We start from the raw sequence: 26,943 nt of genomic DNA, 5'->3' as shown, positions 1-26,943 counted from the left end.
TTAATTAATCAACAGTTGCAGTTCCAACCACTCCCATAAATGTGACCTTTAAACAGTCAACCTGAAATTTCCTGAACAGCACTAGTAATCTGCAAAATAAGACTCCTGCCTATTCCCTTCCCTCAAAAAGATGACCTGGCCTGAAACAACCCTTTCTTTTCTTTTGCTAATAATTTCCTTGCCCCATCATCCTGCCTGGAAATCCTTCCATTCTGTAAAACTCCTAGGAATGTCTATTTACTAGAAGGGAGGCTGCCAACTCATTAAGAGTTAAATAAAGCCGATTAGATCTAGCCAATTGAGTCTGTTTCGTAATGCTACAAACCACAGAGACTTCAGAGATCCCTAGTCAGGCAAAATCATGCACAGTGTTCTCTGTGGCGCTTTCTCAGTCTTACATCCAAAGAATGACATATGCGGGGAAATCGCTCCATGTAGGAAAAAACACAACCCAGTATGCAATTACACTCTCAGGCACTTGGCGGTACCACGCCAGTCCCTCAGGAAGCTCCACGTGAACCACACACAGAGCACTGGGTATCGGTCAGGGTCCCCGTTACGAGCCTAGAGATCTGGATACCCAGGCCCAAGCCGGGCTCCTGGCTCCAACCTTTCTTACCTGCACCCCTTTCCCTTCCCCTACCCTCCAGCGATTGTGGCTCCAAGAGGCTCCCTGACCTCAGTAAAGGACAGGGTTCGCCCCCCCCCCACCCCACCCCAGCGCCTGCGTACTCGGAACGGAAACTGCAACTCCCCGGAGCCTCCACGCTCGTCTTGAGGGCGGTGCGGTGCTCGCGGCTCAAACCGAGGGCGGAGCCGAGAACCGAAAGAGGAAAGCCAGAATACGTAGCTTTTGTGATTTTTGGACTACTGTTCCAAAAGGGGAGCAGGCTCGGATTACCCTCGGTAGCACCGATCACTCACAGAGTCACCATTACGGGCCTGAGGAGTCCTGGCCCTGCAGAATTATGCTTCTCCATTCCGCAGGCCAGCTGCTGTAATCTGGCCCCATTTCCCCCCGCGAGCCCTTCTGAAGAGCCGAGGCCCTTCCCCCGCCCCCTGCGCGCTTGCGCACTCGTGCCGAGATAGACACTCTAGAAGCCCGACACAGCAGACTTGAGGGCTGGGCGGTCCTCAGAGCCAGTGGCGGCCGGAGTGCGCGAACTGCTTTTCTGAAGGACTAGATTCCGCAGACCCGACCCGGGGTGGGTCCTGGGGCCTCGGGCTACTGTGCGATTCTTCCCGAGTGAGGGCTTGCAGTTAGAGACACGGCCGGCTTGGGTTTAAATTCGTGCGCCAGTAGCGCCGCTGGGCCGGGTATGTGGGCGCGGCCTGTTCTGCAATGCGAGACCCTGCGGTCCTACTCACCTCGGTCTTCTCTACCACCCAGGCCTGGCTGTAAGAGGGAAGTCGGAGGTGGAGCCCCAGAATAAAGGTACCCTGCAGAGCGCTGGAACCAGATTCAGGGCTGGCCTGTGAGGACGGAACGACCCCTTGGACCGAAGAAGACGCAGTGGGCCGTCCCAGGCGGTGAGCAGTAGCGACGACCAAGCTATTGGGTACCGAGAGCTGCGAACCCGGACTCGGGTGACCGCAAACCTTTCCTCGTTTGCCTCTGGTTTGTGTTTGTGCATGCCTGTGGCGATTAGCGACGGGCGAGGGGCAAGGGGCAGAGCGGGTGGGTTTTGACGGACTAAGAAAAGCCTGGGGTGTAATGAACACTTTGCTTCCCTAGCCCTGCCAGTCTCCAGAGAAGGCCTTTGAAGTGAAACGAATCGCTGCCGCGCCTCTAAAAGCCAGGTTCTGTGTGAGTTTGTGCTGATTCTTTGTTTCCGTGAAATGATTTGATTTTATGGACACTGGGCTTTTTAAATTTTCTTCCCTTGTTATGTGCTGCTTAAGAATGATCTATTCATTGATTTGTGCTTTAAGATTTCCCTACCTAGTTAATGGCAGAGGACCTAATTAATAGATAACACTTCTTAGTGCCCGTCTAATACAGTTCTACGTTTAGTTTAACCATATGCTATATATTCTGATTATGGAAATGCCCCTTTTGGAAGTGAAAGTTCATGCTTTGTTTTCGACTGTGATTTGTTAAGGAGTAGTTCAGGGTTTGTTTAGATATCTTCAATGATTGATTCCAGAGTAGGGGTGGGAATTTTTTTCCAAGAGACTCCGCCATTGGAGATTTTTGGTAACTCTTGCCAGATGTGGTAGAGATTTGGTAGCATGAGTTTATTTTGCTTATTTTTGACAAATACAAAATGGTATATGTTTAACGCATAAATATATACATGTTTCAGTATATGTATACATTGTGGAATGGAATGATTACCACCGTCAGACTAACATCCATCACCTCCCATAGTTAACTTTTGTGTAAATAACTATGGTGAGTGGTGAGAGAATACTTAAGATCTACTCTTGTGGCAAATTTCAAACGTGTGTGGTGAGAATACTTAAGATCTACTCTGGTGGCAAATTTCAAGCCTATAATACATTATCATTATTTATAGTAACCATGTTGTACATTAGGTCTTCAGAGTTTACTTATGACTGAGAGTTTGTAGCATAAGTTTATTTAGGGCATGTTATTGGATAGACTGAGGTGTATAAGGTATTTAAGAATTTTGAAGCTAGGGGTGCGCCTGGGTGGCTCAGTCGGTTAAGCATGGGACTTCCGCTCAGGTCATGATCTCGCGGTCAGAGAGTTCCAGCCCAGTGGTGGGCTCTGTGCTGACACCTCAAGAGTCTAGAGCCTGCTTTGGATTCTTTGTCTCTCTCTCTGCCCCTCCCCTGCTGGCCTCTCTCAAAATAAATAAACATTAAAAATATATAAAAAATAAAAGGATTTTGAACCTAGGTTGAGAGAATTTGAATCTTGCCCACCACTTAAATCTGAGGGAGTTTGAGCAATATTTCTGTGTCTCAGTTTCTTCATCCATTAAATCAGAATTATAATAGTATTTATGTTGCAGAGTGGTTTTGAAGATTACCTGAATTAGTACCTGTAAAGCTCTTAGAGGAGTACCCCGCACATTGGAAGACTGCTTAACTAATATTACCTATTGGTATTAAATGATGATTGTTAGTCATTCTCTATCAGTTTTCTGTATTCCCAAGAGTAATGAAAATGTGAGCTTAATTAGGATGAATGCTTGCTAGCAGGAAAATGAATCACATACTCAAATGGACCAAAAGAGGAGTTCTTAACATGAAGTCTTTGGACTGTGTTTATGGGTTTTCAGGCCAACAAAAATCTAAGATTATGTACAGGATTGTTGTATATACTTGTTGGTAATTTGGTGGGGAGGAAGTCTGTCATTTCATGATACTAATCAAAGTTGTATAAGACCCAACAAGGTTGATTCTTACTGGTGTAGAATCGAAGTTTGGGATAACTGGGAATGACTTTTGTTATAATCTTTTATAAAAGTAGCATCCAGCAATATGGAAATGGTTAAGTAACTCACACTCCATCCATGTGATGCGATGTTATACGATACTAAAAATTCTATTTATTAGTAATTTAGTTAGTCATTAGAAAAACATATATGTATATAATGTAACATTAAGAAGTATTTATTCTGAATAAAAATCTTTAAGAAATTAAGTTATAGATGTATCTTGAACACTAAGATAACAATTTATAAGATACATTACAAGGGTTTAATAACTAGTGTATTAACTGGAGCCCAGTAGAGTTAAGCTCAAATATTTGAGCAGATGCTATGAAATAAGCATTTTTTCCCCTGTCTTTAGTTTGGAAAAGCATTGTGATCCTTCACAGAAGGTTCTCAGGTGTTGACGAAATACAATATTCAAGAATTGGTAGCGCGGAGGCTCATGGTTCATGGGTTCTAGCCCCTCATTGGGCTCTGGACTGACAGTGTAGAGCCTGCTTGGGATTCTCTCTCTCTCTCATTTCCCTGTTTTTACCACTTACATAGGCCAATTTAATCACAAAATTTTAAAAACATTTTATTTTTCTAAGTAATCTCTGTATCTAGTGTAGGGTTGGAACCCACAGCCCCGAGATCAAGAGTCACTCACTCTGTGGACTGAGCCAGCCAGACACCCCTAATCACAGTTTTCTTAATGACTATAAGGTATCCCATTCTCCCAAATCATTAAAAAATTATTTTTAGTGAGAATAGCTTTTTATAAATTTTTATTTATTTGTTTTTAGCTTTGAAAAATACTTTGTGTGTGTGTGTGTGAGAGAGAGAGAGAGAGAGAGAGAGAGAGCGCATGAGTAGGGGAGGGGCAGAGAGAGGGAGGAGGAGAAAGGAGGCTTTGTGCTGTCAATGCAGAACCCCAAACAAACCATGAGATCATGACCTGAGCCAAAATCAAGAGTCAGACACTTAACCCACTGAGCCACCCAGGCGCTCCAATGAGAATAGCTTTTTAAAACGATATTTCTGATGGAATTAATGCAGGCTTGTGAAATAAAATTATCCATGGTCCCAATATCCAGAAATAATCACTATTAATATTTAGAGCATATTTTCCCAAAATATTTCTACAAGCATGTATTTTTGTGTACGATTTTATTTCTGAATAATGGTATAACCCTAATTAAAAATTTAAAAGAAATCAAGACCTCTAGTTCTTGTTCTAGTTTAATTTTTTAAAGTTTATTTATTTATTTTGAGAGAGACAGACACAGTGCTAGTGAGGGAGGGGCAGAGAGAGAGGGAGAGGGAGAATCCCAAGCAGGCACCCTGCTGTCAGCACAGAGCCCTGTTGTGGAACTTGGTCTCACAAACCGTGAGATCATGACCTGAACCAAAACTAAGAGTTGGGCCCTTAACCGACTGAGCCACCCAGGAGTCCCCCTCTAGTTCTTAGTTTAAAAGAGACATTCAGTGTCCTCATGGATTTTTGAATCATGGATCTATGGGGAAAGGTAAAATCCCAGTAGTCCCCTTCTTGTTTGAGAAATCTTCCAAGCAATTACAATTCTTAAGATAGAAATGGAAATTAAATTGAGAGACTTAATTAAAATTAATTTTAAAATGTCAGAATTGAAATATAGAGATTTTTTTCCCCCATCTATTGATATCTGTTTCATATTGATGATTTAAAATAACTAATCATATTGGGGCGCTTGGGTTACTCAGTTGGTTAAGCGTCCGACTTTGGCTCAAGTCATGATCTCATGGTTCGCGAGTTCGAACCATGTCAGGCCCTGTGCTAACAGCTCAGAGCCTGGAGCCTGCTTTGAATTCTGTGTCTCCCTCTCTCTCTGCCCCTCCCCACCTGGTGCTCTGTCTCTCAAAAATAAATAAATGTTAAAAAATAATAAAAATTAAATAAATAAATAAAATAACTAATCATATTATATATTGTTTTGTAAACTGATTTTTTTTCTTTCAGTGTATCTTGAAAATACTTTCTATTCCTTAACTGTTTTCTAAAACTTAGCATTTAATGATTACTTTAGTATTCCATTTTATGAATGTTTTATAAATTATTTAAGAAATCAGTTATTGGGTAGTAATGTTCAAACTGCCTGAGCAATTCTTTCAACAGGCTTTCTATGTGCTATTACTTACCCAACTTTTCACTTCATGGTCATTTCAGAGACAGGAACACTTTTTACCAAGTGGGATATAGGTGACACTCTGTGAATTGTTTGGCTGAATTTCTGAAGGATTTAGTATGAAGTAGACCATAAAATTTAATTTTACCTGCCATTTCTTTCTTGGCCTTTGTCCCCCCCCCATCACTATGGAGACGAAGGTGATGCTAGGGCTCCAGGAAACTGAGTCTATAGGTTTCTGGAGATTGGGTTATTGATAAAATTGCCCTCTTTTTTTTTTTTTTTTTTTGTCATTTACTAAGACATAAGTAAACTGATGGAGACTCATGTCCTGCATGACTGTGATCTCTATCAGTTAACCATTTGTTTTCTTCCCTTTCCTTTGTTCTTGGGCAGCCAGAAGGGTCTGAGGAATATCACACATATCCCCCTGGGGGGGGGGGGGGAGGGGAGGGTTTGTGAGGTATTAGCTTGCCTTATGCTCCCTCATCATATACATGTATGTTTATGTAAGTAGTTTTCCTGCCAAATATACAATTATACTATAAAACTATTTCCTAACCTACCTTCTACCAGCAGTTTGTAGTTACCATCTTTCCATTATATCAAATAAGAATTTTACCTTCATTTTTAGTATTTTTTAAATTAAAATTTATTTTACTTTTTTAAAGTTTACTTACTTTTTTAGTAATTTCTACACCCAACATGGGGCTTGAACTCATGACCCTGAGATCAAGAGTTGCACACTCTTCACTGAGCTAACCCGGCACCCTCATTTTTCATGGGTATTTAGTGCCATTGTGTGAATGCACAATAATTCATTTAACCTGCTAAAAGATATTTAGGTTCTTTCCAGCTTTTTTGGTCCCATTATAAACACTTCCCATACATCATTCTACATCATACCTTAAGTGTCCATTTCCCCACAACTTTAGTAATAAGTAGTATTATCAATTTTTCAAATCTAGTCCAATTCCTTTAATATGGATTTCCTTAGTTATTAGTTAGTTTTAACGAATGAGTTATTTTTACTTTCTAGAGAATTAGCCATGGTCAGGTTTCACAAGGTCACTTTTCCCCAGCCTGGGTTCCAAGAGAGATGGGTTGATAAATGAGATCATGCAGGTAGTATTAATGATTCTGAACAGATATGTAGTGACTGGTGAGCTCTGAGGGCCTGCGAATGGTAGTTCATCCTCCCCCTGGGAAGGGATCCCAGTGTGCAAGTATAGTTTTGTCATGATAAAGACCGCTAGCATGGGCTATGCAAGTTTTTCTCAAATTGTGACATTTGGATGAGCAACATCAAGTATCACTTGGGAACTTGTTAGAACTGCAAATTCTCAAGCCCAACCCTAAACACCTACTAAATTCCAAACTCTAAGAGTGAGGCCCTGCAAACTGTGTTTTAATAAGCCCTCCAGGGGAATGTGATGCACACAAAGTTTGATTACCAAACTTTGTTGCTCATTATGATAACCTGGCAGAAATTTTATAAAATCTGAGGGGAATTTAAAAATCCTGATTCCCAGGTCACACTCTGTACTAATTAAATAAAAATGAGAGATGTGAGCCAGGCATCAGTATATTTTAAAGACCTGCAGGTAATTCCAGTGTCTAGCAAAGTTTAGGAAATTCTTGTCCATAGTATTTTCTATGTTTAGGTTAGGGACCCCAGCCACATTCCTGAGTCTTAGAAAGAAGTTCTGGGTTAGATGATATAACTACTTCTTGGCTGGGAAGGTGGGAATGGAGGGAAATGGATCTGCTCAGGACAGGCCTAGACAATCCATTCTCAGGTCCAGATCAGCCTCCCTGGGGCAGAAGACTAACTGGAAACACTCCTGCTAAAGTATATGAATATGTGCTTCCATGCAAAAGAATCTCTGCTCTGTGTCTGTCCTTGTGCAACTGATTTTCCTGTGGATTTGAGGACATCTGTTTGTCTAAACTACATACTACCTCTTATAACTTGTCTGTGTGTTGCTGGGGGGAGAGGGTTGTAGGAAGGGAGTAGTAGTATGACTTTTTAAAATTTGGGAGCTCTGAGGCAATTTTGTTCTTATGGCTTCACCTTCTTCCCCCAGCTCTAGCTTCTATGGACTCAGCTTCTCCAGCAAGTGACCTTTGAGGAAAACTAACCAGTTCTTGCAACTCTAAAATCATGGCTCATGTAAGTTGGTGTTTCTATTTAAAGTACGGTAATTTTTTTCAGGTTATGTGAACATTCTCATTAGATATCCTGAAACTTCTTAATAGAGCCTCACCCAACAACTTCTTCCTAGTCTTCCATTCTAGCAAGGGATGGAATCAGGCAGCCCAGGCCCCTTCTGTGTGCCTCTCTCTTCTCCATCCATGTCCATGTGTATATTGACCAAATTATTCAGCATCTCCTAAATGTTCAGTCTTTGCCTAGAGCAGAGATAAAATAGAAGTCCATAGAGGAAACTGTTTGATCTGCGACTCAGTACTGGAGATCACTGTAGAGCAGCTCCATCTAAAGGAATTATAATATGAGTTACCCATGTAATTTAAAATTTTCTAGTAGTCACATATTAAAAGTATAGAATTAGTGTCGTTTTAAAAATTTTAGAGATATACAAAGAGAGAGCGCACACTAGTTGGGGATAAGGACAGAGGGAGAAAGAGAGAATCTTAAGCAGGTTCTATGCTCAGAGTGGAGCCTGATGTGGGGCTCGATCCCACAACCGTGGGATCATAACTTCAGCTGAAACCAAGAGTTGGACACTCAGCTGACTGAGCCACCCAGGCACCCCAAAGAATTAGTGCCTTAAGTGCACTAGGCAGCATATCATCTCATAAAGAGTATAGAATAATATGCAAGGCACTTATGTCATCTTGAACTTTTTAGTAGTCTCATTAAAAAAAGTAAAAAGTAACATGTACAGTTAATGTTTTATTTAATTCAGTATATATAGTCAAAATGTTATCATTTAAAGTGTAATCAGTATGGAAATTATATTTTACATTTTTTTCTTTCTAAAGTCTTTAATAGCAGGTATGTATTTTATAATTATAGCACATCTAAATTTGGACTAGCCACAATTTAAGTGCTCAATAACTACATGTGTCTAAGTTAGAATACTGGACATTGCAGCTTCAGAGATTTTGTATAACTTAAATTTTAAATATGACTTAATATATTTAAAAGTATAGAAACATATGAAAATAATCATTACTAAGTCTAACACAAATGGACTATTGTTTAGTAAGTTATAAATATTCAGTAAAGTATTTGTTATAACAGAAAAAACACTAATGATACAATGATGAAGAGAGGTCTGGAAGAAATTTTTTAGTTTTATACAAACTCTACTTTTTAAATTTATTTTTTTATGTTTTTGAGAGAGAAAGAGAAGTGGGGGAGAAGGGCAGAGGGAAGAAAGAGAGAGAGAGAGAGAGAAAGAATCTTAAGCAGGCTCCATGCTGAGCATGGCTCAAAGCAGGGCTCAACACGGGCTCTATTCTACGACCCTGGAATCTTGACTTGAGTCGAAATCAAGAGTCAGACACTCAAGCGACTGAGCCACTCAGGCACCCCCAAACTCTACTTTTTAAAAATAGAAATTTTATGGTTCATTTGGAAGGGAAAAAAATCCATCAATTTTTTTTCTAATCCTTAAAGGAAGGGAAAAAAATCCATTAATTTTTTTTTCTAATCCTTAAAGGAAAAGGAGTTAGAATGAAACACATTTATTGAGAATTTTTTTAGGCCCATTTAAGCCCATTGCAAGCAGTGTTTTTATGATCACTATTCCAGTTAATTGTGAAATTCTGATTAATTTATGTGAACATATCTAGAAGTAAATAAAATTAAGTATCCCACAGTGCTTAATTAAGGGAAGTATCCCCCTTCCCACAGGAAGTTTTGTCTCTAGCAGTGGTTGGCAAACTACAGCTCATGAGCCAGATTCGTCCCTTGGCCTGTTTTTATTTTTATTTTTTAAAATTTTTAAAAATTTCTTTAATGTTTATTTTTGAGCATGAGTAGGGGAAGGGCAGAGGGGAGGGAGACACAGAATCTGAAGCAGTCTCCAGGCTCTGAACTGTCAGCACAAAGCCTAATGCAGGGCTCAAACACATGAACCACAGGACCATGACCTGAGCCGAAGTCGGACCGACTTAACCGACTGAGCCACCCATGTGCCCCCTTTGGCCTGTTTTCATACAGCCTTTGAGCTAATTATGTTTTGAAGGAATTGTTTAAAAAAAGAAGGGAAAGGGAAAGGATATGGAACAGACCATATGTGGCATGCAAAGCTTAAAATATTGGCCCTTTACAGAAATAAATAATTTTAGAAATAATACATGGGTTTGTCATTTCAGCATTTGGTGATGTTCAGAGATGTGGCTGTAGACTTTTCTCAGGAAGAGTGGGAATGCCTGAACTCATATCAGAGGAATTTGTACAGAGATGTGATATTAGAGAACTATAGCAACTTGGTGTCAGTGGGTAAGCTTATTTGTGTCATATAATTTAGAAATTCATAGGACTGAATTTCACGACTGTCTTTCTGGAAGCTAGCTGAATATTTTCTTTGTATTTAGGAATAGGCACCTGCAGCCATTAAGCATTTAAATAGCTCCTTCAGCTTCCCCGATAATTTAGTGACCTTTATGTCTTTCTTTGCCTTCTCCGTAATTACTTCTCTTTAATGACAGCTAGATATAAATTCTGAGACACTTATAGAAAAACCAGTTATCAAAGAAATCTGGTTTCTTATTGCTATAAATGGTCTATTATCTGTTACTTCACCTGAATGTGAGTAGGAAGACCAGAGGTATCTGGCTCCGCATATCTGTTTAAAAAGCTTATACAACATATGTGTTGCTGGGTTGAATCAACAGTTTATTAAAACTCAAGTGGACCATTGAATTTACCACAACAGACGTATTACCTTTTAAGTGATTTATGCGTAAAAGTTTAAAATACATGAATTTTGCATTTGATATTGGATGAATATCCTGGCAAGAAACTAATTATTTTCCTCTTAGCAGAAGAACAAAAAATAGCAAAAATATCTAATAAAAGTCCCTAATAAGTATGCATAGCGTGTACTGTGTACTAAACACGCATCCAAACACTTTACATTTATTAAATCAAACCTCACAACAGTACTTTGGCTAGATACAGTATTTCCTTTTTACAACAGAATAATAAGGCCATAGTGACCCAGGTAGCAGAGCCAGGATTTGAAAACCAGTGTTCTCAAATCATTATTTCTTCTTTAAAAAAAAAAAAAAAATCATTCCTTCCTCCTAAGAGACAGAGTTTGTATGAGTTTAAATAAGACAATGTTCCTACTTCTGTTCTTGTTATTCCTTGTGATCCTGAAGTAACACTATTATGAATGTTTTTTTTCAATCCCATTACTCTATTTCATTCTGCAGGCTTGATCAAGTAAATTCTTTATTACATACCCTTATGTTTTTTTCAAGCAGGGTATACCATTTCTAAGCCAGATGTGATTACTCTACTAGAGCAAGGGAAAGAACCCTGGATGGTTGTGAGGGATGAGAGAAGAAGAAGGAGCCTAGGTGAGTAAGTGCTAATCAGGCAGAGATACATGGTTATGGCATGGCATGGCCTACTGGTTGGGAAGGAAACGCACACCATAGATACTGGTAATGAAGAAAAGACCTGAAACCTGGGAAGAAAACTTAGATCTCAGCATGAGCCACCAAGGAAATTTCATCTGTACTATGGCTTGCTACTTGTTTCTTCACTTCTATTTCCCTGTCATTTCAGTGGGGGAAAGCTTTCTTCCATAATGACAACCTTTTTTTTAAATAAGGAAAAATTTTTAAATGTTTATTTATTTATTTTGAGAGAGTGGGAAAGGGAGAGGGCATGGGTAGGGGAGGGGCAGAGAGACAGGGAGAGTGAAAATCCCAAGCAGGCTCCATGCTTAGCCCTGAGCATGGTGGGTTCCACCTCACGAATGTGACATGACGACCTGAGCTGGTATCAAGAGTTAGGTGCTTAATGGAATGAGCCACCCAGGTACCCCTGTAATGACAACCATTTTACCTGTACTTTCGATCTAATCTTTTTGTTTCCAATCCATTTTTTGTATATGTATTTCTTCATTGCTCTTTTCATAAAGTTTACATTGTAGTAGGGAAGTCATACAATAAACAAACACATGGGTTACCAAATATCATAAGTGATTAAGTATTATGAAGAAAAGTATCTTATGTGGATCCTGAGAAACTTAACAGAAGACCATGGGGGAGGGGAAGGGAAAAAAAAAAAAGTTAGAGAGGGAGCCAAACCATAAGAGACACTTAAAAACTGAGAACAATCTGAGGGTTGATGGGGGGTGGGAGGGAGGGGAGGGTGGGTGATGGGTATTGAGGAGGGCACCTGTTGGGATGAGCACTGGGTGTTGTATGGAAACCAATTTGACAATAAATTTCATATTAAAAAAAAAGAAAAGTAGGTAGGGTAAGAATATGGAGAATTATGATGGGTGAGTTGGGTAACTTTAAATAGGGTGGTCAGAGAACAGGAAGCAGTTTGAAGAGGCTCTAGCTGGTCAAAGATGGAACTATTTGACTATACACATAACTGCAATATGTTATAATACATAAAATATGCTTAATTCCATACATTCTTAGTGTTACTAATAGTAAATTGTTCACCATTGGAAACTACTAGAGATTTAACTTATTAGAAAATATAAATATAAAGGAAAAGAAGTATTCTGCATTCTTTATAAGAACTGTACCAATAGGTATTAGATGGATGTTTTTCTTAAAAGTATTCAGTAAATAAATGAAAGATGACAGAATTAGAGTATTACCATTTTGGAACCCATAATGAACAACTAAATCTAGGCATTGAACATCAATACTGATAATGTCACAGAAATAGAGAAAATCAGACATACTTCTTCTAATGAAAGGATACAATATCACCTATGAAGTAACTTTGCCAATAAAATTGGTCCTAAGTCTGATCAAGTTTCTAAAGCCAACTACCAATTTATGGGAAGAAGATAGAGGAACATGTTCTACTGCCCCTTAGGAATGTAGTCCACAAAATTAAGAAATGGGAAACACTATGGGGTCAAAACCGTTTCTTCAACAAATAAATTACAAGGGAAATTGAAAGATTGCAGGAGAACCAACCTATAGATTAAAAGACATGTAAAAGACCTGTCAACCAGTTGTATTCTATGGACTTCTTGGGGGAATAAATTTACTATTTTTAAATTACTTAAAATTTTATCTTTGAGACAGTTGGAAGTATGAACACTCATTTTTTATATTCTTAAATAAGAGTTAGTGTCCATTTTTTTAGGTTTGGATAATGGTATTATTAGAGATAAATCCTGTAAGTAGAAAAAATGAATATATGGTATTTGTGTCAAATAATATGAGAAGAGTGGATTGGGGTGTGCATTGGCCTGGGTTGGTCAGGGGTTGATGGTTGTTCAGGCTGGGTCATAGATGTGTAGACATTTATTAAACTATTCTACTTTTGTGTATGTTAAAGGTGCTCTGTGGTAATCTTTTAAAGTTTTTGGGAAATAAAAAGAAAATGAGAGATGAGACCGTGTTAAAAATATATACAACTCTTTGAAGGAATTCTGCCATAAAAGTAGACACATAGGATACAGGAAATGTCTTCTACGATATGAGGTATTAGAACATATTAAATGTTGAAGGGAATGATTTCAAAGAAATGAAAATTGATGGAGTAGAAAGATCGATAATATTGTACGGAATGGCCTTCAGTAGATGGGAAAGAATAGGAGCCAATTTATGAAGAAAACCCATGCTTATGACAATGATACGGACACAGATTGGTTGAATAATGTGAAGGGGAGAATACGTATTTTTCTTTCAGTTGCTTCTGATTCCTTGTTTAAGTAAGCAGTAAGATTATCAGCAGAATGTGAGGATTATTTAGTATTTTATTAGGATTCAGTATGGATTATTTAGTATTTAGTAAGTATTGATTCTCAGAAGTACAATTCTGTGGTCATAGGGTTTTAATATTTACAGACTTCTTGATACATTAACCCTGGTGTTAATATAACCAATACTGCCTCTGTCATAAATATTCTGTATTCCATATTATCTTGTATCAGTAACAACAAAGAAAGGTAATGAAAGACATCATACCTCAGAAAACAAATTAATTCTGTGACCAGGTAACATGATCCTCGTTTTCTTTTTAATTTAAGCTGATACCCTGCAAAAGGAAAGAACATTTCTCCTTTCATATTGATCTAAGATGGGCTAACACTGTGTTTTCCTATTAGCATTGTTTACTAAAGTTCTTGATTCAGTAGAATCCAAAGTAGTGTTTGGTTTATTAATTTTAAATAGTTAAATATTTTACATATATCTTAAAAATCAAAACATTAAAATTCCTTACCATAGGCCAGTCTTTGGATGTTTAGTTTGGCCTTTGGTTTCATTGTAGGTCCAGCCAATTTTTTCTTTATAGATCATATATATATTACATAGGCTATTATTTCTAGTTTCAGTTTAAAGTAGAACAAGAACCTAAAATATTTAGCTTTGTTTTTATAGAAATGATTGTCTTAGTAGCTTGCAAGGATAAGAACTGGCATAAACAAATATGGCTGACTTTTTGTTTACAGAAATCATAAGATTAGAGTTCAGTGTTCATACTATAGAGTAGTCTCCTAGGTGAGAATTTTCAACATGCCAGGGTCTTAATCTGGCATGTCTTATAACGGGTGGGGGCATATATGAGAGTCTCAGGTTCACTATATCCACTTTCAGAAATTTTTTTTTTTAATGAAAACCTTTAAATTTATAGGATGTGTGTGTGTGTGTGTGTGTGTGTGTGTTTTAGATTTTATTAAGTAATCTCTATACCTAATGTGGGGCTTGAACTTACAACCCTGAGATAAGTGTTGCATGCTCCAACAACTGAGCCAGCCAGGCACCTCTATAGGATAAATTTTATAACTTGTTCTACTTTGTGGTGTGTGTGTGTGTGTGAGAATATGGACATTTTGTCTTAAGTTTGTGTATATTTATATATATTTTGTGTACTGTCTGCTCATCTCCTTTATTCTATTTTTCCATTCCATTGTTTAATGTTTCTTATTTCAATTTGTGTGAGCATTTATGCTGTGAACACTTTCTCATTTTCTTACAAATATTTTGGCTTACTTTTATTTTAACTATGACTTTCCTGTTTTTAAATTTTTTTATGAGTTTCCTTTTCCATTTCTGGTTTTTACTTTTTAAATTTATAAGTAAATCCTTTGAAATTACCATTTATAACGTTTGTCATACCTTTATAGCCTCCTACTTATTTACTACTGTTATTTAGCTAATTACTAGTCATTTAATATGTCATTTATATCTTATTTATCTTAATGAAGACTTAAATTGACTTTTTCCTAAAGATTCTTACAAAGTTGCCATAATTTTTTATTGCTTTTTTGGGGTAGGGAGATGGAGACAGAGAGAAGGGGAAGAGGGAAAGTGGGAGAATGGAAGGAACTAAGGGGAGAGGGAGGGAGGAAGACACACAGATTTCATAGTGATATATATATTTTTTAATTTTATGTTTTATTTATTTTTTAGAGAGAGACAGAGTACGTGTGAGGGAGGGGCAGAGAGAGAGAGGGAGACACAAAACCCAAAGCAGACTCCAGGCTCTGAGCTGTCAGCACAGAGCCTGACGCAGGGCTCAGACTCATGAACTGTGAGATCATTACCTGAACCAAAGTCAGACGCTTAACCTACTAAGCCACCCAGGTGCCCCGATAGTGGTATTTTCTATGATCATTTACCTGTCTCTGCTTATATTTTATCTACACTATTTAAATCATTGTTACTTTTTAATGTTTTCAGTAATCCTTTTCTAAGCAAAGTTACTGAAACATAAATGTATACCAAAAAAAAAAAAAAATAAATAAGTCCAGAAATCATAAGGAAACAGCTTACTGAATTTTCACGAAGTGATCACACCCATCTGACCGGCAGCAAAATAGAGTTTGCTGGAATATTAGAAGCTCCCTCCTGGGGTGCCTGGCTGGCTCAGTTGGAAGAGCATGTGACTCTTGATCTCAAGGTCCTGAGTTTGAGCCCCACATTCTGTGTAGAGAGTTCTTAAATAAATAAAAAACTCAAAGAAAAAAGAGAGAGAAGTAGTGGCTCCCTCCTAACTCCTTCGAGTCATTCCTCCCCACTGAAATTAACCACTATCCTGACTGTTAGCAACTCCATAGATTAATTTTACTTTTTTTGAAACTTATAAAATGGAACCATACAGTATATGTTCTTTTATGTCTGGCTTTTTTACTCACCATTATGTTTGTGAGATTGATCCATGTTGTTGCATGTACTTGTATATTATTCATTCTCCTTGGTATACAGTATTGTGTTGTTTCAGTATGTTTTAATTTGCATAGCCATTCTGATGGATTCTTTCCAGTTTGGGCATATTAAAACTAGTGTTCCTGTATTCTCAGTTTTTAAAAATACCATTTTCATTTTGAAAAGTAGTGAACTCTTAATTGGAATTTTTTTGAGGAAATACACATTTGAGAAAAACATCTCTTTGCTCAGAATTTTATTAGCATGCTAGTATGGTATAAAACTGTTCTTATGCCTGAAAAATCACGAAAATACTCTCCAGGTAGAATCTAAATGGCATTGGCTTTGAGGACTCTGGGGAGAGTATAGGGAAGGGCATGAAGGAACTAAACAGGCTGTTTGTAACATAGATGTGTGTAGATATATAAACTGAAATAAAGATGAGCTTCTTGTTACCTTGTGAAAACAGGCAAAGTTTACTCATGACTATGCAAGGTAGAAAATCAGATGTAGTGGAGATACCTAAGTGAAAGTAGACAATTGGGAAGATGATCAGATGTGAAGACATCACCATTTTTCATTTATATATTTGACTGAGATAGCTTAGATGTGCTTTTGTTTCCTATCTCTATAGGAAGTAATAAAAAATATTTAATCTGTAATAAGGTATAAGATTAGAGGCAAGGGAACATATGCAATAACTGTTAACCAATTATGAGATTTCATAATTAATAGTTACTATATGCTATGAGTTTGTTATTCAATGATAAATGAAAGGTTGCTTCTGCCCTTGGGAAGGTTTAAGGTAAGAGAATAAAGAGAATTTAAAAATGGGAAAAGTAATGAATATGTAACAACAAAATCAAAAAAGTGTTAAGAAACATGGAACAAGTTACTGGGATAAAAAATAAAGTATATAAATTAGATGAAGTCAGCATGGGTCTGATTTTTTTTTTTAACATTTATTCATTTTTGAAAGGCAGAGAGAGACAGAGCACAAATGGGGGAGGGGCAGAGAGAGAGGGAGACACAGAAACAGAAGCAGGCTCCAGGCTCTGAGCTGTCAGCACAGAGCCCAACGCGGGGCTCAAACTCACGGACCGCGAGATCATGACCTGAGCTGAAGTCGGCTGCGTAACCGACTGAGCCACCCAGGTGCCCAGAATGGGTCTGACTTTTAACATGGTATCTAAAGGAGGAAAGGAACCCAACTATGTAGAAAATGCAAGTTGAAATTCCTATGAATTTAAATTGTCAGTGAAAAGCTCTAAGAAATGGAAAGATTATGACATTCTAGGAGCTGAAAGGAGGCTAGTGGGATAGGAATATAGGGAGCAAAGCAAGCAGTGGCTTGAGATGATATGGTAAACAAAGGCCATGTTATTCATGGTAAGATGTTTGTGCATTATTCTAATTAAAAAGAGTAATCATTAAAAAATTTAAAGATTCTCAAACTTTGATGAGGTTTTTAGCTCGTTTACTTGAAATTGAGCTTTATTTTCTATTATAAAGTTTTTTTATATGCTTGTTTGCTTTTTCTAGAATAAGAAGATAGCATGTATTTATCTTGTTTTCTTTCAGATTTAGAATCCAGATATGACACTAAAAAGTTATTTCAAGAAAAGGATATTTGTGAAATGAATTTATCTCAGTGGGAGATAATGGGAAGAATTAGAAGTTGTGGCCTTGAAAACTCCTTTATCAGAAAAGATTATAAATATGAGAAGTTCGAGGGACAAGAACACCTTCAAGAGGGATATTTCCGGCAAGTGAAAAAAACCACCTCTGAAAAAATGCCCACTTACAGAAAACTCACTTCTCTTACTCTGTATCAGAGTATCCATAATAGAGAGAAACCCTATGAATGTGGGGATTGCGGGAAGGCCTTTAGAGTACGCCAACAACTTACTTTCCATCAGAGAATTCACACTGGCGAAAAACCCTATGAATGTAAAGAATGTGGAAAAGCCTTTAGACAGTGTGCCCACCTTAGTCGACATCAGAGAATTCATACTTCTGACAAACTCCTTGAATGTAAAAAATGTGGAAAGATCTTTACATGTGGTGCAGATCTTCGAGTACATCAGAGAACTCATATTGGTGAGAAGCCCTATGAATGTAAGGAATGTGGGAAGGCGTTTAGAGTAAGAGGACAACTTAATCTTCATCAAAGGATTCATACTGGTGAGAAACCCTATGAATGTAAGGAATGTGGGAAGACCTTTAGACAGTATGCACACCTTACACGACATCAGAGACTTAATATTGCTGAGAAGTGTTATGAATGTAAGGACTGTGGGCAGGCTTTTTTGTGTAGTACAGGCCTTAGAGTACATCACAAACTTCATACTGGTGAAAAACCCTATGAATGTAAGGAATGTGGAAAGGCCTTCAGGGTGCGGCAACAACTCACTCTCCATCAGAGAATTCATACTGGTGAGAAACCCTATGATTGTAAAGAATGTGGAAAGACTTTTAGTCGTGGCTATCATCTCACTCTCCATCAGAGAATTCATACTGGTGAGAAACCTTACGAATGTAAGGAATGTCGGAAGTTCTTCCGTCGTTACTCAGAACTTATTTCACATCAGGGTATTCATATTGGAGAGAAACCCTATGATTGTAAGGAATGTGGGAAGACCTTTAGACTGTTCTCACAACTTACCCAACATCAGAGTATTCATTTTGGTGAGAAACCTTATAAATGTAAGGAATGTGAGAAGACTTTTAGACTGCTATCACAACTTACTCAACATCAGAGTATTCATACTGGTGAGAAACCCTATGACTGTAAGGAATGTGGAAAGGCCTTTAGACTTCATTCATCACTTATTCAACATCAGAGAATTCATTCTGGTGAAAAACCATACAAATGTAAGGAATGTAAAAAGGCATTTAGACAACATTCACATCTTACTTACCATCAGCGAATTCATAATGTAACTAAATAATTTAGGAAAGCCTTCCACTGTGAATTTTGTGTTAAGGGGCATTAGAAAATAAATTCTAGGGGAAAAGTTTTTGAATATAGGAATCCCTTTTGCTTCGTGCTTACAGCTAACCTAAATAGTTAGGTTTTCTTTGAAGGAAAGGATAAATTTCATGAATTTTTAGAAGCCTTTTCTCATCATTAAAAACTATGTTAAACTTTGGGAAATGTGTTCTAGAAAGAAACTCTTTTTTAAAGGAGTGAATATAGAAGAGCTTTTAATCTTACCTATCATCGCCTCTATTTTTCCCATCTGTATAATATATCTATGAAGGTTGCTAGGGCACTATCTCATTCCAAAAACTGATAATTGAAAGGAAAATCATTTAGCCTGCATTTCTTGTTGAACTGTATTTTAGAGTAACTAGAAGTTGATGAGCTAAAGTTCTTTATTAGAGAATTTTGCAGCACATAATGAAATAATGGATCTAGGCACAATTCTCAGTGGAGGTTAAGACAAGTAGATACCCACTGATCAATTTTAATCTCAAAATAGGACAAAACATTTTGTGCCCCCTAATAAGTTACAGTAAGACATACACATGTTGCCAAAAAATATTGAACTGAATCTAAGCATCAAGATCTAACTCCCAGTTTAGGGAAGAATCACAGAACAGAAGAACATGACACAAGAAGAAGCAATGAAACAAATTTAAAATGTGGGTAATTCCACAAGAGAAATGACCTGCCTTCAAATTCAATAAAATAGCATTGAAAAAAGGGAGGTGGAACTCTTAAATATTAAGAGTCTGAAGAAATGTATATCAATCAAATGCAGTGAACTAGATCACAAGTTGAACAAATATGTAAAAAGGACATTTTTATGACAGTTGGGGAAATGGGAATATTGACAGATAATACTAAGAAATTGTGTTTTTGTTAGGTAGCATCGTAGTTATATAAAAATGTTAGAGATAAGTTTATACACATAAGATGGTATGATGTCTGGAACTTTTTAAAAGTGCTCATGCGGGGCACCTGGGTGGCTCAGTCGGTTGAGCAACTGACTTTGGCTCAGGTCATGATCTCACAGTTTGTGAGTTTGAGCCCCATGTCGGGCTCTTGGCTGACAGCTCGGAGCCTGGAGCCTGCTTTGGATTCTGTGTCTCCCTCTCTCTCTGCTCCTCCTCTGCTCGTGCTCTGTCTCTCAATAATAAATAAACGTTAAAAATTTTTTTTAAAAAAAAGTGCTCATGCAAAAGAAAAGGATAAGCTTGTTAAAGTGATGGTAAGATAAGTCTTGAGTACATAGTTTTTGTTTATTTTGTTCTTGCTATTTTCTTTTATGTATTTGAATTTTTCCATAATATTATTTTAAAGATAAAATTAGCTCTGGAATTTTAACCAAGTTGAAGTAAATGATTTTTTTAAATGACTGCATATCAAAATTTCTGGGTGTTGTCAAAGTTCTGCACATTGGGATATTAAATATGCTATACTGTATTTGGGAAATACAGATGGAAGATCCAAATTTTATCTAGTTCACCTATTACTACCTCTGTTACCATGCCTGTCCCACAGTACTTCATATGTTTAAAGAATGAGTTTAAAAAGCAGTTACTACAACTAAATGTGGAAATTAATGGACTAGACCTTCATTGTCAAATAAGATAGTTGCCAGCAACATGTTGAGCACTCAAAATTGAGCACTTGAATTGTGGCTAGTTCAAATTAAAATGGTGTTAGGTGTAAAATACACATGAGGTTTTGAAGATTTAGTTTTTAAAAGAATGTAATGTATATTGTTTCTCACAGTGTTTCTCTGCTGTGATATTCAGTGGGATATTCAGAACCCAATTTAAGTGTCTTTCTGCTTTCAAGTGGCATGTTTGCATACTGAGGTCTTGGTTCTACCCTGAATCATCCTTTGTTTTCCTCCCCTTCATGGAAGGTAGCCCGTGTTTATAGCTGAATAGTTTTCTCAGACTGTTTTTAGCCTGTAGATGTCTTGGGATCCCAAGGCCCTTTCACTTTGTACTATTTCTGTCCCATTAGGTTCAAGCTTGCAGTGCTTCAAGTAGTACCATTGTCTTAAAAAACGTATTTTCTTTTTTTTTTTTAATTTTAAAAAATTATTATTTTGAGAGCATGCACACAAGCAGGGGACGGGCAGAGAGAGAAGGAGAGAGAATAACAAGCACACTCTGTGCTATCAGCATGGAGACCATCACCAGGCTCCATCTCAACACTAAGATCATGACCTGAGCTGAAATCAAGATGTGGTGTCAATCTTCAATTGAGCCACCCAGGCACCCCTAAAAACTGTATTTTCTATGAATTTTATTAGGGTTCACTCAAAGAATCAACAGGCTCTTCTCTATTAGGTTCCCTATGAGGCTGCTGTAGAAAAATGAGTTTGAAATTGTTAGAAGCCCTAGTATTTCACAGGAAAGATAAAAGTTGGGTTCATCATTATTTGGAGGCTATATTTTCAGGACAGCGCTATATATTTGATTCCCACCCCCACCCCAGGCCCATTATAACTTTGAAAACCCTTTGCTCTCTGGAAACACTGCCATGGAACCCTCTATGTTTCCTTGAAATTTATTTGAAATATGCAGCAATTGATAGGAGTAAAATGTGATTTTTCTCTTTTGCTATGTTATGATGGATTACATTTATGAATTTTCAAATATCGATCAAGACTTACATCACTGGAATAAGCTCCATTTGTTTGTAGTGTACATTTTGTATGTAGTACATAAATACATTGCTGGATTTGCTGAGATTACTATGATGTGCTAATATTTTGAGGATTTTTTTTTTTTTAGGATCTTTGTATCTATATTCATGAGGAATACTAGTTTGTAGTTTTCTTGCATTCTACTGTCTTTGCCTCATTTTGCTATCAAGGTGATTATGGCCTCATAAAATGAGTTTCACAGAATTGCTTCCTTTCCATTTCTGGTAGAGATAGTGTTGAATTGTTAATTATTCTTCAAATGTTTGGTAGGATTCTCCAGTGAAGCCATTTGGGCCTTGAAATTCATGTGTTCACATCCTAACCCCCAATATAATGACATTAGGAAGTGGAGCCTTTTGGAGGAAATTAAGTTACAATGGTGGATCCCTCCTGATTGAGATTAGTCCCCTTGTAAAAGGGATCCCAGAGAGCTCTCTTACATTTTTGTGCCATCTGAGGATACAAGAAAATGGCAGTCTTTACTCTGGAAGACAGTTCTTGCCAGAAACTAACCGTGCTGGCACACTGATGTCAGACTTCAGCCTCAAGGATTGTGAGAAATAAATTGCTGTTGTTTATAAACCACCCCGTCTATTGTACTGTGTTATAGCAGACTGAAATGAACGAGACAGATATTGGTACCAGAAGTGGGGTGCTAATGTAACAAATAGCTAAAAATGTAGAAGTGGCTTTGGAATTGAATAATAGGTAAAAGCTGGAAGAGTTTTTAGATGCATGCAAAAAATAGAGACATTAATGGTGATTTTGGTGATATCTCAGAAAAGAGCTGAAGAGAAAACTTCAACCTTAGAGAATACATTATCGACAGAATGTTCATAGAAATGAATGGTAAAGGCAGTACAGATGAAGTCTCAGGTGGAAGTGAGGAACATATTGGAAACCGGAGGAAGGCAGTTCTTTTTATAAAGTGACAAAGAACTTGAAATTGCATTCCATTCTAGTGTTTTGTGGAAAGTAGAACTTGTAAACAATAATGAAGTTGAAGGTGTGGCTTGGCTCCTGGCTGATTACAAAAAAATGCCAAGTAGAGAGAAATTACTTAACAATGGAATTTTTCAAATGAGATTTGGGAAATTCTCAGCTGAATAGTTAAGTAGTGTTAAAGTGAGAGTATTGATTGGGAAAGAATGGGATCCTGTAAGATGGTATGGGGACAAGTGGGAAGGCTCTGATGTAGCTGTGACATTGAGCTCCTATATTCTGAGTCTTCTTCCCAGTAGAAGCAGCCTCATCAGCAGAGGTGGCCTTTCCATCCCTAGTGGCAGTGTCATCCCCACCCACAGTGACATCAGCCTTTCCATTTCCATCTGATGGAATTAACTATGCATTGCTTGAGGAAACTAATGACCTCCCTTGAGGTAGTGGCCATGCAAGACAATGCTACTTCTCAGAAACCCCCACAACCACCCCCTTTTGTTTCTAGACCTATCACTAGACTCTGTCCCAGCAGGCTCCTAAAAGTGCAGTGCAAAGTGTGACCCATGAGGAGGGGTGCTACAGTCCAAAAGAACTACCTGAGTTTTCTAACTTAGAAATCCAGGGAACAAGTGTGGAAATGGATACTAAGTGTGTGGCATTGTAGTGGAAGGAACATGATTGGAAATTTGGACAATGAAATCTGGGGGAGAGGTAGGTGGGTAGACCTCTCTGAATTAGGGCAAAAAAATTGAAGATACCTGTGTCCCATATAAATGAGTGACCTCAGCAAAGGAGGATTTTAATAATCAAGTGGACAGGATGGCCCATTCTGTGGCTAATAGTTTCTTTCCCCAGCCACCCTTGTCATCCAATGGACCCATGAACAAAGTGGCCATGGTGGCAGGGATGGAGGTAATGCATGTGATCAGCAACATGGACTTCCACTCACCAAGGCTGACCTGGCTATGACCATTGCTGAGTGCTCAATCTGCCAGAAGCAGAGACAATACTGAGCCCCCCAACATAACACTATTCCTTGAGGTGTTCAGCTAGCTACTGGAAGCAGGTTGGTTACCTTCGATCACTTCCATCATAGAAGAGGCAGCGTTTTGACCTTACTGGACTAGAAACTTAACTCTGGATATGGATTTACTTTCCCTGCATGCCAAGTTTCTGATAAAACTACCATCCATGGACTTAGAGAATGCCTTATCCATTGTCATAGTATTCCTCCTGGCATTACTTCTCATCAGTTACTACTAATTTGATGATAGACTGGTGCTTGGCATGTAATTTTTATATCATCCTGACTTGTGAAGGGGAATAATTAACTGAGGCTGGAAAATTTTTCAATTTTTACACTCTATTATTTATTGAATAATTTCTTCCCTTATCATTGTGTCCTGTTGTCTGCTTCTGAAATATGTGTGTGTGTGTGTGTGTGTGTGTGTGTGCGTGTGTATGTATAATATATATTTATATATATGTAAATATAGCATTGCAGAGACAGGAAAATGGCATAGAATATCCATTATAATTTTTTTATTGTTGCTGTTTTAATGTCCTTTAATATATATTAGTATTGTATCCTTCTAAACATTTTTACCTTTGCTCTTTATAAATAACTTTCTATAAAAATTGAGAAAATATACAGAAACATAATGAAAAAAAATCAAGATCACTTCTGTTTTCCTTTCTACCAAAGAAAATCTGTTAAGCTGCAAGGTGTTATACTGTATCCTATTCAGACAGGGTACTTAAAGAGGAAAATAAAAATTGAAATCTTTACAATATTAGATCTTCCATGCATTAAAACTAATTTAACTCTGTCAGCATAGAGCCTGATGTGGGGCTCAAACTCAGGAACTGTGAGATCACGACCTGAGCCAGAGTCGGACACTTAACCAACTGAGCCACCCAGGCGCCCCTAGTCGTTACACTTTTAGATAAAGAGCTTACAAATTCCTTGCTTGGTTCAATCATAGATGCATTATACATTTTGTTGATTTCATGACTGGAAATGTTCTGTTACAGTATCTAATTGATCATTACTGATATATAAGAAGGCTATTGATTTTTGTATGAAGATTGCAACCTTGTCACCTTATTTCTGTTGTTTGGTTATTTTGTCTTTTTTTTTGGATTATAGCTTTCAGGAATACATTCAGAGGTTTCTTAAATGCCTAACTTATTTCATTGATGCTTAAATGAGAGTTTGTCACAGTCTGGAAATTGGTACGAATTGTTTTTCTCTCTGAATTTGATGATTTACTTCATTGTCTTCCTACATGAGTATAATCTGTGAAAGTATAACGTTAATGTAGTTCTTATTCTTATGTATGTAAACTACTTTTTAAATTTTTCTTGAAACTTTCAGTATTTTTTAAAACTTATTTTTGGTATTTCAGGTATTACTATTTTACTTAATTTTTTCAAAGCCATCACTTTTAGAACCAGTTATTTTATTTACCATTTTAAAGGAAAGAAAGCACTGAATTAAACTATGCTATGTCACTGATATTAAGATGCATTCTGGTCTCACAGATGTTAAAATCAAAATGTGTACCAGAATTAATGATAATTGGAATTTTATTAACTTGCTAGGGCTCTCTCAAATTGAGTACTTAACATCCTTCTTGGTTTTGAGGTTACTTTCATTGATTACTAGTTCAAACATTATCTCTCCTCAATTATTTCTGTTATCTTCTGGGTCTTCTTTTAATGGATGGTGGAATTTCTACTTCAATCTTTTATGTCAAGTTTTATTCTAATACTTTGCATCACTTTGTTACATTTGGTTCCTCTGACCTGTATAGCAATGAAATCTGGCTTCCTAATTCACAATTCAGCTGTATGCATTCTGTTTTTCAGTCCATTAAGTTTTTTTTTAACTTTTTTACTTGAAAATAATTATAGGTACACAGGAATCTACAGAAATGGTACATTTTACCAAGTTTCCATCAGTGGTCACATCTTACATAAAGTACAATATCAAAACATAGAATTTGGCATTAATATGACATATATATGTAGTTACATGTCATCATGAGTATAAGTATAGATTCATGTAATCACTACTGCACTAAAGATACAGAACTATTCCAATACAAAGATCTCTCTTATGCTGCCCCTTTATAATCACACCTGCACGTCACCTACCATCACTAATCCCTGGAAACCATTAATCTGTTTTAGATCTCTATAATTTTTTGTTGAAGTTACATAAATAGAATCCTACAGTATGTGACCTTTTGAGACTGGCTTTCAGAACTCAATGTTTTTGAGATCTAAGTTGTCACATCTATCAATAGTTTGTTCCTTTTTAAATGCTGATAGCTCAGAGCCTGGAGCCTGCTTTGGATTCTGTGTCTCTGTCTCTCTCTGCCCCTCTCCAGCTCACGCTCTGTCCTTCTCACTGCCTCTCAAAAATAAATAAACATTTAAACATTTTTTAAAAAAAGAATGAAATCTTGCCATTTGCAACAACGATGAAACTAGAGTGTATTATGCTAAGCAAAACAAGTCAGAGAAAGACATATGATTTCACTCATGTGGAATTTAAAAAAACAAAACAGATGAACACAGGGGAAGGGAAAAAAGGTAAAAAGAGAGAGGGAAGTAAACCATAAGAGACTTAAATACAGAGAACAAACAGGTTTGCCGGGGTGGGAGGTGGGGGGGAGGGTGGGCTAAATATGTGATGAGCATTAAGGAGAGCACTTGTTGGGATGAGCCCTAGGTGTTACAGAGAAGTGATGAATCACTGGGTTCTACTCCTGAAACCAGTACTACACTGTATGTTAACTAGCTTTAAATAAATTTAAGGGGCCGCTAGGTGGCTCAGTCATTTAAGCGTCTGACTTCAGCTCAGGTCATGATCTCGTGATTTGTGAGTTCAAGCCCCGTATAGGGCTCTGTGCTGACAACTCAGAGCCTGGAACCTGCTTCAGATTCTGTGTCTCCCTCTCTCTGTCTCTGCCCCTCCCTGCCCACACTCCATCTGCCTCTCTCTCTCTCTCTCAAAAATAAACATTAAAAAGTATTTTTAATAAATTTTTAAAATACTACAGTTAATACAAAAACTATAGGCTAATATTCCTGATGAATATAGATGCAAATATTCTTAGCAAAATATTAACAAACGAAATTCAACAGCATGTTGAAAGGATCATACACCACTATCAAGTGGGATTTCTCCTTGGGATGCAAGAATGGATGAGCCTAAATGTCCATCAACTGATGAATGGATAAAGAAATTATGGTTTGTATATACAATGGAATACTATTTGGCAATGAGAAAGAATGAAATATGGCCTTTTGTAGCAACGTGGATGGAACTGGAAAGTGTTATGCTAAGTGAAATAAGCCATACAGAGAAAGACAGATACTGTATGTTTTCACTCTTATGTGGATCCTGAGAAACTTAACAGAAGACCATGGGGAAGG

General features: G+C 37.4%; 1 protein-coding gene across 6 annotated transcripts; it reads left to right on the top strand.

Moving 5' to 3' along the window:
* Window positions 1-707: 707 nt before the first annotated feature.
* ZFP30 (ZFP30 zinc finger protein) lies at window positions 708-26,514 on the top strand. Of its 6 annotated transcripts, XM_078439054.2 has the most exons (8): window positions 708-1,205; window positions 1,391-1,530; window positions 1,736-1,807; window positions 4,014-4,112; window positions 7,639-7,724; window positions 9,899-10,025; window positions 11,012-11,110; window positions 17,468-26,514. In XM_078439054.2, exons 5-8 carry the CDS (start codon window positions 7,716-7,718, stop codon window positions 18,835-18,837), a joined length of 1,605 nt encoding a protein of 534 aa, XP_078295180.1. In that variant the 5' UTR covers window positions 708-1,205; window positions 1,391-1,530; window positions 1,736-1,807; window positions 4,014-4,112; window positions 7,639-7,715; the 3' UTR covers window positions 18,838-26,514. The 6 variants fall into 6 exon arrangements, with proteins under 6 accessions (XP_078295180.1, XP_078295178.1, XP_078295179.1 ...); XM_078439052.2 differs by lacking the exon at window positions 4,014-4,112; XM_078439053.2 differs by lacking the exon at window positions 4,014-4,112 and having other exon boundaries at window positions 1,391-1,559.
* Window positions 26,515-26,943: the final 429 nt, after the last annotated feature.

The sequence above is a fragment of the Panthera onca genome, chromosome E2 (genome assembly GCF_046562875.1).
Source record: "Panthera onca isolate mPanOnc1 chromosome E2, mPanOnc1 haplotype 2, whole genome shotgun sequence".
NCBI lineage: Eukaryota > Metazoa > Chordata > Mammalia > Carnivora > Felidae > Panthera > Panthera onca.
Note: the sequence above shows the minus strand (reverse complement) of the source record. Positions and strands in the feature narration are given on the sequence as shown.

Bases quoted from the DNA above. Each gene is read 5' to 3' on its own strand.
- ZFP30 (XM_060651990.3), top strand. From the start codon at position 9,881: ATGGGTTTGTCATTTCAGCATTTGGTGATGTTCAGAGATGTGGCTGTA. The intron at 10,026-11,011 runs GTAAGCTTATTT...GTTTTTTTCAAG, and splicing joins TAGCAACTTGGTGTCAGTGG to CAGGGTATACCATTTCTAAG. The intron at 11,111-17,467 runs GTGAGTAAGTGC...GTTTTCTTTCAG, and splicing joins GAGAAGAAGAAGGAGCCTAG to ATTTAGAATCCAGATATGAC.